General features: G+C 29.5%; 3 protein-coding genes across 3 annotated transcripts in view; all 3 read left to right on the top strand.

Annotated features, from left to right (window-relative positions):
* Positions 1-2: 2 nt before the first annotated feature.
* On the top strand, positions 3-9,320 carry LOC122712535 (intraflagellar transport protein 88 homolog). Its single transcript, XM_043932262.1, has 16 exons — positions 3-57; positions 358-523; positions 603-653; positions 778-953; positions 1,032-1,227; positions 1,337-1,554; positions 1,662-1,893; positions 2,171-2,328; positions 2,415-2,601; positions 2,675-2,861; positions 2,927-3,074; positions 3,196-3,307; positions 3,397-3,757; positions 3,825-4,019; positions 4,372-4,491; positions 8,848-9,320. The coding sequence occupies exons 2-15, from the start codon at positions 377-379 to the stop codon at positions 4,488-4,490; spliced, it is 2,487 nt and encodes an 828-aa protein (XP_043788197.1). The 5' UTR covers positions 3-57; positions 358-376; the 3' UTR covers position 4,491; positions 8,848-9,320.
* LOC122712533 (hexokinase-1-like) lies at positions 5,586-15,195 on the top strand. Its single transcript, XM_043932260.1, has 10 exons — positions 5,586-5,774; positions 9,502-9,596; positions 11,764-11,917; positions 12,144-12,362; positions 12,764-13,083; positions 13,162-13,274; positions 13,355-13,513; positions 13,596-13,735; positions 13,815-13,948; positions 14,039-15,195. The coding sequence occupies exons 2-10, from the start codon at positions 9,513-9,515 to the stop codon at positions 14,126-14,128; spliced, it is 1,413 nt and encodes a 470-aa protein (XP_043788195.1). The 5' UTR covers positions 5,586-5,774; positions 9,502-9,512; the 3' UTR covers positions 14,129-15,195.
* A 127-nt stretch (positions 15,196-15,322) lies between these two features.
* Positions 15,323-20,275, top strand: part of LOC122712530 (sestrin-1) — a 163,932-nt gene continuing 158,979 nt past the window's right edge. Inside the window, exon 1 of the mRNA XM_043932256.1 lies at positions 15,323-15,866. The gene's annotated coding sequence lies outside the window, so the exon portion shown is untranslated. The remainder of the gene's footprint in view (positions 15,867-20,275) is intronic.

Genomic DNA, 20,275 nt, shown 5'->3' with positions numbered 1-20,275 from the left:
TATTACAGTACAGTGTATTTTTATTTACAAATAACTGTAACAATTTGACATTTATTGGTAATTATTCTTATAAAAATTCATGTTTATTCAACTAATTACAATAAATATACTTTATAATAATATAAAAATAATTAAATCTATTAATATTATAAACATAGATGTAACTAGATAAGGTTTGTATATAATTCAGCGTATGAATTAATCAAAGATTATTTTTCAATTATATTTTATATAGATAAATTAAAAAAAATACCATTAAATTTAAGTATTATCGATTTTTATTTATTAAGTTATACAATTTATAGTTATTTTGTTTAAAATATACTTTTATAAATATTTGATTTATAATTTTACAAGTAAAAAAAGAAAATTTTCAATGATATTAGCAATGGCTAATGTACAAATTGATGATGATATTTATGATGGATATAATGACTATCCATCAATATATAATATTAAAGATTTTGAACAAGATGAATTATTCCAAGAAACACTCAATACAAGTTATGCAAAAAGATTAATTGTAAGTGATAATAAATATATTTATAATAAAATTGTATAATTGAATTAAATCATAACTAATTAGTTTTTTAATTATATAGTTCACACCAAAAGTGCCAGGAAGTGCTATGCGTTTAGGTACATCAACAGGAGTAAGTAAATGTATTTTCTTATATTATATTTTATTTATATTTTATAATATTATTACAATATATAATTAATATTTAAAATATTAATAATTATAAAAACTAACATTATATAATTAATATTTTTTAGTTTCATAGAAGTGGTACTAGTGTATCTATGCGTTCTATTACTAGTGGACTTAGGCCAATGACTGCAGTCAGAGGTGCTGGTTATACTAGTAGTACTCGTCAAACATTTGATCCATTAAATATGAGTAGTTCTGCCAAAGGTCCCGTACCACCTTTAGAAAATGGAAAGGATGATACGTAAGATTGTAAATGATTAATAATAAGATAAAATTAAATTATAATATAATTTTAAAATTTCAATATTTATTTATAAAGACCTGAAGAAAAGATAAAAGTTGCTGAAAAAAGAATTATGGATTTAATAGAAAGTTCAGTAGAAGCAGCATATGAAAATAATATAAGAGTAGCTTTAGAAAGAGCAAGAGAAGCATCTTCAAGAGAAAGAACTCTTATTAGATTACAAGAACAAGCTGGGCTTAGTGATAATCATAATGTAGATTTAACATTTGCTGTAAGAATTAAAGTTTGTTTTATAATTATGAAATAAAGTATTCATTTTCATAAAAAATTAAAGTATTAATATAATATAATATAATTATTAATATATTATAATATTTCAGGTCATTTTCAATTTAGCAACTCAATATACTAACAATAATATGTTTACTGAAGCTATAGCAACTTATCAAGCTATAACAAGAAATAGAATGTTCAGTAATAGTGCTAGATTAAAAGTAAATATGGGAAATATATATGTTAAAATGGGACAATTATCTCAAGCAATTAAAATGTACAGAATGGCATTTGATCAAGCTCCAGCAGCTCATAAAGATTTAAGGTAATAAAATGATTGTAGATTATTGTAAGAACTTGTTTGATTTAATTAATATTAGAATTCTTATATTTCTTGTTGATATTAACATTAACTTACTAAATAATTCACAGAATAAAAATAATGCATAACATTGGAATGCTATTTGTACAAATGGGTCGTTTAGAAGAAGCAGCTAATAGTTTTGAATGGGTTATGAAAGAAAGACCTGAATTTAAAGCAGGCTTGCATGCTGTTTTATGCCATTTTGCATTGTCTCATAGGGATAAAATGAAAAGATCATTTTTAGAATTGTTAGAGGTTCAGCTTAACATAGATCAGGAGGACAGATATAATATAAGTACAGTGAGTTGGGCACGTTTATAAACATCACTATGCAATGTGTTTTTTTAAGCACTGCCCACACTCAATAGCTATAATTATTTATTCTCATATTTTAAATAATATAGAGAAACATATATGAATAAATGTTATGATTTTATGCACTAATACTTTTGCGTAGCAATTTCAAGTTTATTGATAATACAATATCTTCTGAGCACAATGTAAATGTACATTAATTAAATTTTAATAAAATATTTATTTTGATTTTTTGCTTAAATCTTGTTATCTTATATTTTAGGATGATGTCGCTTTTAATATATTGAATGAAATTTTAAAAAATGATGATTTATCTAAGTTAGAGAAAGAATTAAAATCAGAAGCAGAAAGAACTATTCTTTGTGCTGCAAAACTCATAGCACCCGTAATTGAAGATACTCTTACAGCTGGCTTTGCTTGGTAAAATTTAAAAAAATACTTTATTATATAAATACTAGTTTAAAATTTAATTTTTTATTTTTTAATTATAATAAAAATTTGTAAAGGTGTGTAGATACTATAAAGTCTTCAGCTTATGGTCTATTAGCTGCTGATTTAGAAATAAATAAAGCTATGGTATTTTTACATAATCGGGATACCCAGTTGGCTATTGATACCTTGAAAATGTTTGAAAATCGTGAAAGTAAAGCTAATAGTTCAGCTGCAACTATGCTTTCTTTTATTTATTTTCTCGTAAGAAATATTTGTTTTTATTAATGTAAAATGCAACAATTGAATAATAGAATAATTCTTATGTCATCTTTAGCAAGGAGATTATGATCAGGCGGAAAGATGCGGAGAAATTGCTCGAAATGCAGATAGTTATAATGCAGCAGCTTATGTTAATTTATCAGCATGTGCAATTAAAAAGGGTGAATTAAATATTGCTAGAGAACTTCTTTTATGTGCATTAGATACAGATGCTAGTCATATACAAGCTCTTTATAATTTAGGTAAATATTATTAATAATTATATAAATATTTAATGAAACATTTAATGAAATTTAAACTTTAACAGGATTAGTATATAAAAAACAAAATATGTATGAAGAAGCATTGGAATGCTTTTGGAAAGTTCGTAATATCGTTAGACATGATCCACAAACAGTATATCAAATTGGTCAGTTATATCAACTTATGGACGACATAGATCAAGCAACAGATTGGTATTATGACTATTTTTAAATATATATTTTAAATTTATTTAATTTTATGGATTATTTTAGTTAATAATTAATATTTAATATTATTAATATATAAATTAATAATTAATATTTTAATTATTAGGTATAATCAATTACTTGGTATAATACCATGTGATCCTGGAATTCTACAAAAAATAGGCGAAATGTATGATGCTGCTGGAGATAAACAACAAGCATATCAATTTTATAGTGATGTAAATTTTTATTATACATATATATGTGCATGAATATTTTATTTTGTTCTTTCGCATTATATTTATTATTCAAATTTATATTCATATAGTCTTATAGATTCTTTCCCGCTAATTTTGAAGTAATTGATTGGCTTGGATCATATTTCGTATCAATGCAAATTGCTGAAAAAGCATTAGTTTATTTCAAAAAAGCAGTCGAACTTGCTCCCGATGAGCCAAGATGGCGATTACTTGTTGCTGCATGTTTAAGACGAATTGGTCAATTTCATAAAGCTGTTTTAGAATATCAAGATATTCATAATAAGTTTCCTGAAAATATTGAATGCTTAAAATTCTTAGTTCGTTTATGTAGTGATCTCGGCTTAAAAGAAGCGCAATTATACGCAACAGAATTAAAGCGCGCAGAGAAAGCGAAAGAATTAAAGGACAGACAAATATCAGCAAGACCAGGTGCATATAATTTATATTTTTAGTTACATAAGGTATAATAATGTTTAATATTTATATTTATATTTAGGGTCAAGAAGGAGTAATAGTGGAGCATCATCACGAACTGGTTCTGGAATGAGTATAATCTCAGATCATAGATCAAGTCCTATTTTTAATAGAAAAGAAAATCAAAGTTTAAGTAGTGCTGATATCATTCGTTCTAATCGAATTTCTGCAGTTGAAAATATTACGGAATCTACAATTGATATGACTGATCAAACAGGTATGTACATGTTTATTATTATTTGTAAGAAAATAGATATGTATAAGATCGAACATTTACTATAGTTATCAGAAATACATAGCTTTATTTGAAATGAGCATTAACAAGAATGATCTGCAGATAATAATTGAACTATCCTAATGGATTGAATAGATGATAGATGAGTGTACTTATTTTGAACAGCCTATTCTCATTTTCTATATACATATGTGATTTATATAATGATTTCCAGATTTGTATAGCACTATAAAGTTTTTTATTAAAATTTTAAATATTTTATAATAACAAATTAATATAAAATAGATTATAAAATGGAGTTAAATTATGAGCGAATATAAAATACTTTCTGTAGGCATTCCTTCTTATGTTGATCCTATTGGTCCATTGCCTATTCGTCCTATGACGTCTGCTGGAAAGAGAGATGATGATTTCGGTGATGAAGAACTTGGCGATGATTTATTACCAGAATAATGTAAATTTGTTATATTTATAACTTTTACATTTTATTTTACTGTTTTTGTAAACATAATGCTAGTTAAACTATAATGAAAACTATTCAAAAATTAAATATAAAGTAGAATTTTGCAATATTTTTATTTTATAATTAAATAATATAAGTAAATTAATTATATTTTTTAATTATATTTTTAAAAATTAATTATACTTTAATATGATTACATTTTATATTTTAATGATTTAAATTTTGCATGAAAATTTGCTATAACAATACCAAAATTTAATTAATTATTTGTTCACATTTTCTTACAAAGTTTTCAAAAACATATTTTGATATATCATTAAAATATTGTGCTTTTAATAATTATCATTTCGAAGTGCAAGTTGGTTGTCTATAGAATAGTGCTATTCATTATGAAACCATGAGGGTCGGCAATTGTAACGATCTAAATTTAAACACGCTGACCAATTTAATCAAACTCCATTCAGCCTATGTAGTTTAGGAGATGGATGTTATTTTATTGCAGCTATATTCAAACTCCATTCAACTGATATAATGTGAATCTGCAGGAGTATTCGGAATCTGTTATTTAAATTTCGTTTAATTTATATTAAATAAATTTTTATTGGGTAGTAGTTATTTACATATATTTTTTTTAGTCACAATTCCTTTTGTCCTTTTTTTAAAGAATTTTTCAAAGAATTATATATTTATTATTTTATTATCATATTATAGAAGAACACAAATTGAAAATATAATGGTTATAATGGAAAAACAAAAAAAATCATACAAATTGTGAATTATGTGAATTGTGAATTGTTGTGTATGATTATATGCTAAAGAAATCTTTGCTTTACGTGTATTACGCGGTTTTGAATCATGACTATAATATTATATGATATTAATGCACGCGATGTTTTATATATGTATGCGTATATTCATGTGATATAATACAGATACTTATATGTTACAAAAATACGCAAACGTAATCTACATGTAGTTGTACGCATATGTGAAACTTGAAACGCTTGTATGAGCAAAGGCGCGCGCATGTAATAAGCACCGATATGGTTTTGAAGTTCAAGCAGTGGGGAAGCGAGAATCTGGAGGCTCGACCAGTTGCTGCTCTGAAACGGAGTACATTTTACGGTATTCAATCCACGTGTTTATACGTGTGCGTACTCTGATACGATTCGAAACTTTATAATCACTGACCAGTAATTGGATCCTGCAAAGAATAGAAGATCAGAAGCTGAAGCGATCACGGAAATCGGCAATCATACGTAGAAAGTGTTAGGGTGAGCTTGTGTTTTTCATTTTCCTAGAACAGGCCATACGCACTAGTTGGCGCCATCAGGCTCGTTGATCCTTGACAATAGAAGTATGTTTGATTTTATTCGTAAATATAATTGATATCATCGTAATATTATGTACTTTTGAATTGATTGGCAGATTTAATATTTTTTTCAATTTTTTAATTGATTTCAAATGTGATATAATTAGCGATATGCGAAATTAAAAACATATATTCAATGTTTATTTTGTTGATGAGACCACGTGGGTCCTTGAAATGTTATACTATACATGTTGTCATCGCAATTTAACGTATTTCTATGGATTTGCACAGTTTTAATGTCGCATTTATCGACCTTTTCAAAATTCAGAAATTATCATTGCCGTATCTCGTACATATTCATACTGCATTTTTTTTGTTTTTTTATTAAATCTTGTCATTTATGGTTCAATTTTATTTTACAATATAAGACAACAAGGAAGTATGTCTTTTTATATTACATTTGTCAAATATTGATTATTCTCGATAAATATCTTATCACTTGGCCCGATTATTATCGTATAAATTAATTTTGTAAAATAAGTTTATGATAATAATCAATTACATGATTTTTAATGCTTTTAGAATTAAAAATTATATATTTTTTTTATCTTTTGACATACCATTTTATGTATAGAATATATATTTCATTGTCTTTTATTAAATTCGAAGAATTAACGCAGAAAATTAACAGCTATTTGAAAAAAATATATCTATAAATGTGTTCTAATCTATTAATTTCATCAATAATTATGAAATATTTTTAAAAATAAAGTGCTGATCCCATGAATTTACGATATTCATACAAGTCTAATTTTAATTTAATCGTGTAATTTTTTTATATAATTTTAATATATTAATTATATTATCTGTTGATTAGTTATGGTTTTTACCGATACGATATCATTAAAATAGATAAAAAGTTTTTTCTTTAATAAATGACAATTTCGCGATTTAGATTAATCAAATCTTAATATTTTAATACTTGAAATTTTCAGAAATGATTTCAATAATAAAATTCAATATTCCAAAACACAAAATGAGTCTGAAGAGAATTTTATTCGATTAAGATTTATTTCGAGACCTTGGTGATAATGGTCTCGTAATTTACGGAAGCTCTATAATTCATGCGGTAAAGATCATACATAACCGTTCATGCTCTTAACGAAAGAGTAATCTGTTATCGTGTACAGACATTGCGTTCGAAATTGCTCACAGTTTTAATTTTGCACGAAATTGACCATATGAACTCTGCGCTTGACAATCGTTGTGCACGCAGTTTATATGAACTCTTATGACACTTTATTTACGTCACATTCGTTAATAAATGGATAGTGGAATGATAAATAAAAAAGAAATAAATGTTAGATTATTAATCATGATAGGTAAAGAATAAAAATAATTGTAATAATTCATCTTATAGGACCATCATTCGAAGAAGGTGTCGTTAGAAATGTGATGGTCAAGATGGTCTCTGTGACGAGTGTGCGTATTGCACTGTGGATTAGATTCATCACATCAGATCAAGTGGCTAAATTATCCTGGTTGACGCTTTGCACCTTCCAATTGATTTTAATGGAGCTTCGTTCGAAGCGACTTTGCTGGCTCGAAGAATTCTAGTGACATTTTATGGTGTCTTTTTCTTTTGATAATCGATCGTGAAAAATCTATCGCAAATTGTCGAACTTGAACGATTATCGATTAAATTAATCGATTCATCAAATATCCAATTCTTGAAAACATGTGCGTAATAATTGAATTTATATTGTTTGTATTGTAGGTATGGATATAATTTGTAATTATTTATAAATATTTTTTTATTCATTTTGATTCCTATAGATTAATCAATCTATCTTACTCAATTTAAAGTTATTATTTATTTTTTTTCTTATGCTATTATTTATTTTTTCTTACATTTAATTATTATTATTAACTACAGATAAATAATTATGAAATGAAGAAAAATAATAAAAATAATATATATATCAATGATATGTGAGAGACAGGAGTATATCATTCGCCGAATCTCGCTTGTTGAACGAGTTTTTCAACTTTTATATTCTTAATATTGATATTATCAAAATTTGTTCGATCTCATTTTTTTTTTATTGTGTCAAACTTTTTTTTCATCAATAATTATATTAATATTATAATAAATTGTTTCGTTTGTGTTTCAGAATTTAAATAAGTCAATAATAGTGATATTATAATATTGAATTACTTTTTTCATTCAAAAGTTTAATGAACCACTCGATCGATTCAAACAATCAGTTTATGCACAAGACTGTACTTGCAATACAAATGCGCATATGTGTATGCATGTTAATTTCACATACACGTGTTCATCATGTACAGACATTCAGTTTCAAAAGTATACAACATACAAGAAGTTCGTAAGAAAAATTACATTCACGAATCGTGATCAGTATATATTGTATTTCTCTTTTATCGAATCAAAAGAATCTGAATATCACAATTTCAACAAGATATGATTAGTGAACGGTGAACGTATAAGATTTCTTGTTAATCGTGAAATATTTTCAAATTCTGCTATCAGTGTAACTATTGCTTGCTTGTAACTATTGCAACATTCTTCGAAGTTCATATGGTTCATCTTTTGAGATTATCTTTTGAGTTTTTCATTAGATATCATCTGTGAAAAACTTGATACGAGCAAAATATTTTGGCCAAAATATATATATCATAAAATTGTTTGAAAAAATATACATATATAAATTACGATCATCTATATTTCTTCTTTATCAATTAGTGATAATATTATGATAATTGATGACCCCTGGAACAACTGGCTGTCTCATAACGATATTGGTCAAGCAATCGTAATCATCTTCTAACATTTAGTTAAAATGCGAATTGTGCTTTCTTCTCCATCAAGGTCAATATCATTGTAGATTCACGATATACGATTACTCTTTAATTTTTTTTCTCAAGATAGTTAGATCAGACAAATTTCATTTTTGCATCTACAAAATATCTATATCATTCAGCTCGTTAAATGCATTACGTTCGTGTTATAGGTTATCTGTTATCGCTGCGCCAGTTATTAATTTAAGCAACTCAAGAAAACGATGTAAAAGTGATCATTATTCGAATCACTATAATGCAGTGCATCGATCCGAAGAGAGAAAACGTTGGACTGCTGCTTCTTCAAGACGAGATGATATAATTCATACGACTCGATTATTCGGCTTATCAAACATTATAAAATATCGTGGACTTTCAACTTTTAGTTTAATAGTGAGACTGTGGCGTTATCATTTTACCGAATGTCGAGGGAAGGAGGGAAAATAAATAAGCGAGTAATAATAAACGGTGCGATCTCATTAACTCGTGCTCAGAACGTCTCTCGTGCTCGTGGAGAACCACGCGACTATTTGTCTTGTCGCGTACACGTTATCATCCGTCTTGTAAATTCATTCACATTCGTCTCGTAGCGTGGCTTCTCTCATTCAAAAATCTTCTATCTGAGGATAACGTAAGCGGTAATCAGGTGAGTATGGACTGCTCATGATTTTTTTCTTAACAAAATTATTATTATTAATTTTTAAAACATTTATATGCATCAAAAGTGTATTCCTTAAATTTTATTATTCGAATTTTATAAGTATCATAAGTTTATAAATATTTATATATATACATATATTAGAATATAATTTTTTTCATTTTTCTAGATAAGTAAGACATGGTCGTCCCTACAGAGAATGCCCTCCATGAGGCGATTCAAGTAGCACCGTTGGTGCTTTCGGACAACGTAAAGCGACATAAGGTGAGTAAAATTATTATATTTATAATGATTATTCTGACATGTGAACAATATCTTGCATGATTATTTAAAATGAATTTCCATTCTTAGTGAATTTTCACCATTTATAAATATTTATATACACAAATAAAAGGATATGCGGAATTCCATCGCAATAAGTCCGCATGCGTGGTAAGAATGATGTTTAACAAAATAATACGACGTTATGGAAATCGATTCAAACATTTATCATTTGTTACTGTTTACTAATATTATTTGATTGCGTATTGCTATTATTTCAAAAATTTTTAGAACAAATAGTTAAATAACATCTATACTTATATATACTTATACATATATATTTTTTTCTGTTCATTATACTTCTTGTATAACTATAATATAATTGATCGATATCTGATCGATTAATGTAAACTAGATTGAATCATTTTTGATGCAAAAAATAGTGACCATCGAGTCCTTAATCTTACGTCATTTTTGTTAAGAGTTTACTGAACACTGATTGATTATAAATACATATACCTTCACTTTTGTTCGCATTGATCTTTGTAGCAATTCTTACCAAAAATAATTTATTCTCTTATCTTCTCTATTTATTATCTTTACTTTGCTTATAAATATAAAATTTACGTAATCATTTATCGTTTATGTAGAATTTAATTCATAGCAATATATTGCTACATTTTAACAAGAATTTAAGATTTCTTTTTTACAAAATTCGATTCAAGAAAAAAATAAAAAATTAAATAATGGAATCAAATAATATATCTTTTTTATAAATAAGAGAATATGATACTAGATTAACGTAAATGAAATGAAATTTAACGAGCTATTAACAATATCGTGTTTAGTTGCAAATAAGTTATTTGCTTATCATGCTCTTTGACATATATAAGGTTATCATAGGAAATTTTTACTAAAAGTTCAAGATTTTTAAATAAGTTATCGTAAATAAGAGATATGCCGTTTCACGTAACAACAGAACGGATACGAAGCGAATAATAATTAATAGATATATTGATCCGTTCTTGTTATCAGTTTCTCGTTTTAAAAATTGAAGATTACTTATCCCTTTGATCAAAAAATATTTTATAACAGTCGATATTATAAAGACCATATGGGCTCATATAATAAATGTATGCAAAACACACACAATTATAAGAACGAGTCACCCACACACTCTTTCTGCATTTGATTAAAGTAGATTACAATGTCATGGCCAATTTCTGTTTACTTATTCTTATTTTAACACGATCGCACTCTTGAGCTTCTTCCTTGATTTTTCGAATTGATATAGAATAGATAAGTATCACGGGAACAGGATATGGCATATGGACATAATTTTATTCATCACTATCATTGCTTGACAATTCATGAAAGAGTATAACTAATAAATTTCTTTCCACTTAAATTATTATTTCGTTTAATATCTTATCTCGAATGTAGATCCGAAACTATTTATATGCAAGTACATGTATACAGGAAATAATTCATGAATATATTTTCTTGTACTGATGAGTTTAATTCGTATAAAAAAATTCGATCGAGATATTTTCTTGTCTTTCATTTGTCGATTTAATATCAATTTTCAGAATTTTTACGTTGGCGATGATGTTTGCTTGAATGCAACCAGTTTACCTTCGAGGAAGTGAAATATTAATATTATCCTATTATAAGAACTCTGTTTTCGATATTATACTTGTGTACATCGAAACTCGAAGCAGGAAATAATCGAGATGATATTGAAATTGATAGAAATGATCTATGTAATATATGTATGCATATAAATATAAATAACAACGTTCATTAGTCTCGATATCATCTTTCTTACATAAACTTAAATATATATAAAATATTTTATCGTACGCATAATACTTTTAAAAAGTTGTTTAATTAAAACTTCCTTCAAAGACTACATTGTCGCAAATGTAATCACTTTTTATCGCGATTCGCCATCTGACTAACGTATACGTAATCTTTTCTTCTATTTCATCCATTAGAATTCCATTAAAGATCACGTAATAAAGAGTAATTACGAAAATTCCTATCGTTTGTCAAAAGATTATTAAAATTTATGACTCGTGGAAAATTTTGTGATTGTTATTTTGATCAAATGCTTTTGATTATGATTATATATAAGATAAAGAAGATTTATTTGTTATTTAAATTGTAGATTGAGCAAAAACTGGCACGACTACAATTTTCGACTACAATTGTGAAGAATATTCAAGATGTTTTTGAATCGGAAATGAATAAAGGAATTCATCAGCAACCATCGTCATTGCAGATGGAGAATACTTACGTTCCAGAACTTCTCGATGGCACAGGTTGTTAAAAATATTTTTTAATAAAAACTTTTACAATAAGTATAATATTCCGATACACGATCGATAGAAATTTTTACAATTTTACAAGTAAGATGTTAAATGTTAAATATTTATCAAAATATTAAATATAATATATTTAATAATATGATCTTTAAAATTGTAATTTTTAGTTTTATGTATCTGTTAAATAATTTGTTAAATAATATTAATTTTAAAATATTTTCAGAAAAGGGTTTATATTTGGCATTGGATCTTGGAGGAACGAATTTCCGAGTTCTTCTTTTAGAATTGGATCATGGTATACCTAAACGAGAAGAAGTGAAGAAATATCACATTAGCTCTGATTTGAGAGTTGGTTCGGGGATTCGTCTGTTTGATTACCTAGCGGAATGCGTTAGCGATTTCGTCATTGCACAGGGTCTTCAGGATGTAGAGCTTCCCCTTGGTAAATTGAAGTCAATGTACATAACGTTTAAGGTGTCTAAAGAATCACGTGTGAGACTTTTAATTATTAAATCTATACTTAAAAATGGTTGCTTGAAAATCATTCTTAATTTCATGATCTCAGAATAATTGCAATTGTCTTGAGTTCGAATAAAATTTTTATCTTATATATATCGCTCTTATATTTTCAAGCACTTTGTGATATAGATTTAAATCTTGAGTATTATGTTTTACAATAATTCTATGAATTCGAGTGGATGATATTTATTGTCAATTAATTATAAATTATTTTGATTTCTCATGCGATTGATAATTTATATAATATAATAGTATAATATATAAATAACATATAAATAATATTTTTCTTGTGGATATATAATTTATATCAATTTGTTTTTTTAGGATTTACATTCTCCTTTCCGATGATTCAACATTCTTTAGATATTGGAATACTAGTGACTTGGACTAAAACTTTCAATTGTCCCGATGTTGTTAACGAAGATGCTGTGAAATTACTGCGCGAAGCTTTGGATCGTCGAGGAGATACTAAAGTGAAAGTTGTAGCAATTTTGAACGATACTACAGGAACACTGGTACAAGGATCAACATTGGATCCTGATATTGCAATTGGACTTATATTAGGTACTGGTAGCAACGCTTGTTATATTGAACGAGCTGATAGAGTTGAGCACTGGGAGACTGAGAGACATGGAGAACGTCAAGTAACTTTTTTTAATATTTTTTTTTATACAAAATCAATATTTTTTCTTGAAGATTAAATTGTTCATTATATATTAAAGGTCATTATCGATATTGAATGGGGTGCATTTGGAGATAACGGTGTATTAGATTTTATCAAAACAGATTTTGATCGTGAAAATGATGCAAATTCGCTTATTGTGAATTCTTTTACGTGAGTACAAATTCAATTGAAAAATATAAAAGATAAGAATTTCTGATAATTTATTATACCATAACATTTCGAATTATCAGGTTTGAAAAGTATATTAGTGGAAAATATTTGGGCGAGATTGTAAGAGTGGTACTTGCAAAATTATACAAAGATGGCCTTCTATTCATAGGAGATCATACACCTGGATCTCTTTTGGTTCCCGGCAATCTTACCAGCGATTTAGTATCTGATATTGAACAGTACGTTTTTTCTAATTAGAAAATTTTATAATACATTTCTACCGTACAAATATTTAATATATTATTGAATACTGAAATTTAGAGACTCTGTAGATGGTGATTATAACAGTACAAAGGAAGTTTTAATGAAGTTTGGTATCATTCCGGATGAAGATGATGTGAAAATTGTACAATATGTTTGCGAAGTAGTTTCTAATCGCGCAGCTCTTCTTGTTTCAATATGTAAGTTCAGATAATAATGAAATTCGACTAATAAATAAATAAACAATATTAAATTATTAATTTATTGTTATTTATTTAGGCCTAGCAGTTTTGTTAAAACGAATTGACAGAAAACATGTCACAATCGCTGTAGATGGATCTCTATACAAGCATCATCCTCGACTAGAGACATGGATCAAACAGTACATTCCATTATTAGCTCCTGATCACAAAGTATACTACAATGAATATTTTTTCTATACTATTATTTTTTTATGTAATTTTATATTATTATTTTTTATTTAATTAAACATTAATTTATAGTTCAAAATGATTCATGCTGAGGATGGAAGTGGGAAAGGTGCTGCACTTGTTGCCGCAATTGCACAAAGACTTCAGAATAGATTAGATTAGTAGTAACAGAAAATTTCAAGTACGCTGGCGTATGTTTCTTGTTAGTTGCGTAAATGGTTTGCACCAGATCTCTAGTTAAGCAATTGTTCAGAGTATAGTATAATTTTAAATAATGTACAGTCACATTCTCTATGTTAATAACATCATCATTGTCATTTTCAATCTTCCATATTCAAAGAGTTTTTACATATATTTTTATTCATATTTTTAAAATTATTGCATATATAAATTGTTAGTGAAAATATTCTAATTGAAAGTATTTCATTAGTCACTTTGAATCATATAGTGATATTTAAGAAGAAAGAGATAAATTTATAAATTGTATTTTTATGAAAAAATCTTTAGAAAATATAATTCCTAAAAGGAATTGATGTTGATTTTATCATGCGTTTTTGAATGTTTATATATTTTGCTTAAAATGTTACAATTTTACAACTTTTTTTGGAAATCATATCCTGAATACTTAGATTCGAATATTAGAAATCACTCTTCTTACATTGCTCATATATTCTAATATTCATGTTATTATTAATTAAATAGTTCTTTTTTATTATTGATATATAAGATTAATTTGATCTTACTTATTGAAAATTTTTCTCTTAGAAAAAGAAAATATATTTCATAAATTGATATTTAAAAGACAGAATTTAATAACTTTTATAGGAAGTATTACTTTTAGTCAATGAATTATTATAAAACTTATATAATTTAAAAGTGTTAAAAATGGGTCATTTATTGTTAGTACATTATAATAAAATGTGATATGTATGAGTGTAATTGTATATTGTTTAAAAGAAGATATATTCACAATTAATGTTGTAAAAGTGAATATATCTCAAGTATTATATTCACGTTAAGAGCGAAAGAATCGTGATATGGATCATTAAATAAAAGCATTGAAATAAAAAGACAGGAAAAAGTACAAAATAAGAAAAAAATGGCGTAAGCATTCGAGAAAAAATGTTTGTATAATACGTTGTTATATCTTGTAAATGATTGTGAAGATATTCGGTTTTTTTGTACTAGCGGAACGAGATTATTATAATAAAATTTGAAATGAAAATCAAGAAATTGTACATCTATTTTTATTATGATGCTTTAATTTTGAAAGTAACTGGAACTTTGAATATTTGAAATTATACCGGAAGTCAAATGAATTATATATTTATAGTAATATTTAAAACGTTTGAAGAAAACATTAAAAATATTAAAATGAAATTTTATATTCACTGATTTTCATCTTTTATTAAATAATAAATAAAATCGCTATAGATACATTGTTACTACAAGACTTGCTATAATTTAGTCTATTGATCTTGTTGCTAAGTGATCCAAGCGCGGTTCTTTCAAATTACATATTGTTTCATGGCAGTGACATCAGATGGCGACACGTATGCGGTCGTCAAAAAGTGACAGCTCGAACTGTCAGCGGTATGCATACCGCCGCGTTTCTGCTGCAAATAAGCACTTTATAACGGATCGAAACGACGGCTAAACCTTTTCGTGAAGCCTTCCGCTGTTTTAAAAGTCGAAACGATTCATGAAAGAAAGATTAACGGTGTAAAACGTGAGACAGTGCGCGAAACGGTGGGTGTGCACGCAAAAGAGAACGGCTTGCCGGCTCGGCCAGTCTACTGGAAGATTCCATTGTGAGTGGGCTTTCAAAAAGTTTTATCTCCAAAAATCCAGTGTTTTCGTGCGTTTCATCGTTCGCCTATAGATGAAAGTTGAATGTCAGGTATTTTAGCTTTATCTTTATCTGCAGGACTTGCGGACATCAAGGATTAATTGTTTTTCATGAAATACAGCTTATTAGAAAGGTTGAGGTTACAGCGGCCGCTGGGTTCAGCTGGGCTCTCAGCTGATGAACGAACGCACCGACCGGTTTACCGTGTTTCTTTTAAAAATTATAATTTTTTTCCTTTACTTTCATTTTTCGTTTAAATTATCTCTTTCTAACGCGATATCTCCTCAAGATTTTTACTTTACTTAAATACGTAGTTTTCCTATAATACCGAAAGGTGCTCCGATCCTATTCTGTAACCTCTTTTACCTTTAATTGTGACAGTCCGCGAATGTCTTTTATTTATTTCAATTGTTTATTCGATTTCGATTTTAATATACAAATTGTCAATGAAACAAAAATTTTTAGTTATCAACTATATTTTGAATATATTAATAGATATTTCATCAATTTGATTTTAAAGATGGAATATATATATATATATATATATATATATATATATATGTAAATGTTTCTGTATATTTTTTTTTTAACTGTAGTTTGAAATCGGGAGTGGTGAATGAAAGATTCGGTAAACACAAACAAATCGAATGTTTGAGTAATTAAGTGATAAAAGTCGTTTGAAGGAATCAGGATAATCGTACGGTTCGTCGAATTTGAAATTTCTCGGATCTAAAGTGTGATTGATATCGATAGAAACGTTTATATGATGTTTCTAAATGGAAACACGTTTCCCATGCAGTGGTAAAGACGAATGTCGTTGAACTGTCAGTCGGTCGGGTACTTTCGATCACCTGTAAAGCAACCAATGACCGCGTTTTTGTAAAACGTCGTTGTCTCTTGATTGAAAGAAACTCGCCGGTATATCGATGTGTGTGTTTTTCATTCGAAAAAAGAAATGAAGAAACGTCAGTGTGATTGCTGAATCTATAAAAATGCGTTAAATCACCAATGAAAACGACGCGCGGCATGACACCGTTATTGCTTGCAAATTGACTCGGTTTTCCGTGAAGCTCCGTCGAGGTCACCGCGCCCGGCTGCAGCTGAGCTCCCAGCTGACGAATGGAGGCTGCGACCGGTTCGCCATGTTCCTTCTTTTTTTTTTAAAGGCCACCTCCTTCTTTTTCCCTTTAAATCGCCTTTCACGTGCTCCGCGACCCTCCTTGCTGTTCTCTCTTCTCCTCCTTCACCTCCTCTTCCTCCTTCTCCCTCTCCTTCATCGCCTCCTCTCCTGGCTTCTTCTGCACCGTTTCCTCCTAGAAAATCGTATTGTTCGTGGTGTACGTCGTGCGCACCCGAGAATGCTCGACTTCGCCGAACCAGTTCCGAACCGTTTCTTTTGTGCGTCTCTTCTTCGTGGCACATTCAACCCGCGCGCTCTCCGCGGCACCACGATACTGGCTTGTGTTTCAAGGTGACAACGATACGGTGCAACGCGCGCGATTTTTCGAGGGTGTTTTTTCTTCTTAAAATCATATTTCGTGTGGATCGTGTGATCTAAACATTGCTGCGAAGAATAATCAATCGATGTCGTTCGCACGAACGAATTCGATTCAGCGAATTACACAGATCGATGTCAATCGTTCAAAAATAGTGTTTTCTTTTTGATACTTGAGATAATAATGTGTAGTGTTTCTCGTTCTTTTTCATACAGTTCTAAATTTCGTCGTGCATCGAAGTAAGTTTCTTTCCTATATAGAATATTACGGGATATAAAGTGATTGCAATGAATTATTCGCGAAGAAAGTTTCACACAAGCTTGGAATTGGAATTCTTTCTAGAATAAAAAAAAAAAAAAAGAAAAAAAAGAAAAAAGGAAAACGGGGGAAAAAGGAAAAAAGTTCACGTTTACAATTTGCAAATGTTCATTCGCGTTTAACATGCAAGCTATAGAAGGCCATAATTTATCGGTTGGCGCGCGTGGACCTTCCTCGTATATAATATGCATCGCTATTTAAAAGCAATCGGGTCTCGCGTGTTCGGTACGCAGCGTGAGTCACCTGGCCTACGGATAGGGCTTCGCTATTTCTTATTGTGCATGATTGGCTAATGAACCATGTGCGACTGTTACCGTTTTTTTATCGACGAATTCTTGTCTCATTGTAATAAAATTCTCATTTATATATAGCGTGGCGGGGTTACAAGATCGTACGGTATCGTGTTTATCGTTTTAAACCAATTGGACGACGAGCCGGTTAATTGCGAACGTAGTAGGTCTGATAATGCAAAGCCCGTGGAACAATGCGATGATAATTGGTGGTAAACTGTAATGTAATTATGCGATATATCCTGTGCATTGTTCAAAATAATTAAAGGATCAAATAATACCAAATAATGAATATTCCCATCCAATTCGTTTATCTCTGCTATATTTAATTCATTCTACAAAATCATTCATCATTTGTTTTCAAAAATTTCATTTGGATTCCTTCTTATCTCTTATAAATAAAAGAATATTATGTTATGAAAATATTGCCACAATTCTAGAAACGATTGTTCATTGTGAAAGTATCGAAAAGCATCGGTACGACTGGTGAAATTGCAGTTCTCTATAAATTTAATGATTCGAAATTGTAACCTTGCCATTGTAGACACGCGATTCGGCATCGCATTGTCGCATTCTTGTCGCTTTTCATGCAACCGGTACGACTATTCCCTTGGAAATTATAATATTTTTGGAAATTTAATATTTTTTCAATGAACATTTGCTCAAATTCAATCGATCGAATTTATCGATTCAAGGCAAATGGTCACGCTATCGCTATTTAGTGACGCAGAGAATCGTGGAAAAAAGTGAATAGCAAAGAGAGAGAAAAAGAGAGAGAGAGAGAGAGAGAGCAAGATGGAATTGTTCTTCGAGTTGGGATTCGAGACAATACGCTCGTCCATTTTATTCGCGAGGGATCTATTCGCGAGAAAGTTTTTGTCGTTCGTAGTCGTCTTTATTTTTACCTTTGTGCACGGAACGTTGATACAGACGTGTATAACCTGATTGCAAGTTTTTCTATTTCTCGATTAATCGAATGCGAATCGATTCAATCTCGAATCCTTTCGATCGGACGGTTAATCGATTTCTAGTTCGATATTACCGATAGAGGGAAACTCGTGTTCATTCGAGAACTGGTATCGATCGTGTTATCCGTTATCAAGCTCGCGGACCCACGAAGCGATATCGATTGCGCTTTTCGAATAGTGAAACGCGATTATTCAATCTCGAATGACATACTATTGCGCGAACGCCTCTTGTGCGCCTCGCTGTCTGCGAGTGGCCGTACTAACTCCAGTGTTTCTCAATTCAAGGCAACGTTCTCGCGTTCCTCGTTGCTAAATTATTACGGTCGGGTTAAGCCTTTGAGCTTCCATCATTCTCGACGTAGTTGAGATTCGATATCACGTGTAGCCGGCAACGAGATTTATTCACGCTCGCGATCGTTGCTTCGAAAGAATTTTTTTTATCGTTCAATTCAGTTCGATTTATAAAATCTTTAAGAACTTGTTTTTTTTATTTGTGAAAATTTGTTTTACATAATGATATAATGAAGTTATTCGAGCGACAAAATGGAAGTATTGCGATACGATAACGAGTAATTTCGGAAGAAATAGATTTTAAAAATTTTACGAAATATCTTGTGCATGAACTAATCAATTTTTCAAATTGATCTATATGATATTTTTCTGTTTTCTTCGAATTCCGAGAAATCAATTTAACAGAATTCCTGAATATTTCTTTCCATTGGATCGTAGATAAAGTTTCGAATCAGAGGTTAGGTTAGGTTTCGAATCGAGTAAATCGTCGATCCTTTTGTAAGTACGGTCCCAGGTGACGTTAAAGTCGTGTCAAGTGGAGATCGGATTTTGCTCGATCGTTGGAGTTAGGCTTCAGGGACATTCGACGGATTTTCGATAAATAAAATTTATGGTCACTCGATTTGTTCTTGCTCGTACAAACTGATGATGCACACGAGAGGATATCATCGTGATATAACCGCGATTATTCTCGGTTGTAACGCGAATAAAACCCGTTCCAGCCGAATTCATCTCGTTCGAGTTCCTCTGATAAAGGCTATTTTTCACTGGTCGGAAGCTCGCCACGCTCGTTTCCGATTCCTGTCCACTCCTTGGATATTTCGTTCCGTTCGAACGATGATCGGTCTCGCGTCTTTGAACGCGAAAACGCGTTCCGTTCGATGCTTTCGTAAAGCCTAAAGAAGGATCTATATCGTTCGGCTCATTTGATTCTCTCCTCTCCCGCTGAGAACACGTGGATGCGAATTACGTAGGGACCTCGATTAACTGGCTTAATCGAAATCGAGGCAGCCAAGGATCGCGAAATTACCTGACTAAAATCTGACGAGAATTATTTAAATTGTTATCTGATTTCTCTCTCTCTCTCTCTCTCTCTC

This window comes from Apis laboriosa, unplaced genomic scaffold (assembly GCF_014066325.1).
Source record: "Apis laboriosa isolate Shangri-la unplaced genomic scaffold, ASM1406632v1 scaffold202_cov151, whole genome shotgun sequence".
Lineage (NCBI taxonomy): Eukaryota > Metazoa > Arthropoda > Insecta > Hymenoptera > Apidae > Apis > Apis laboriosa.
Note: the sequence above shows the minus strand (reverse complement) of the source record. Positions and strands in the feature narration are given on the sequence as shown.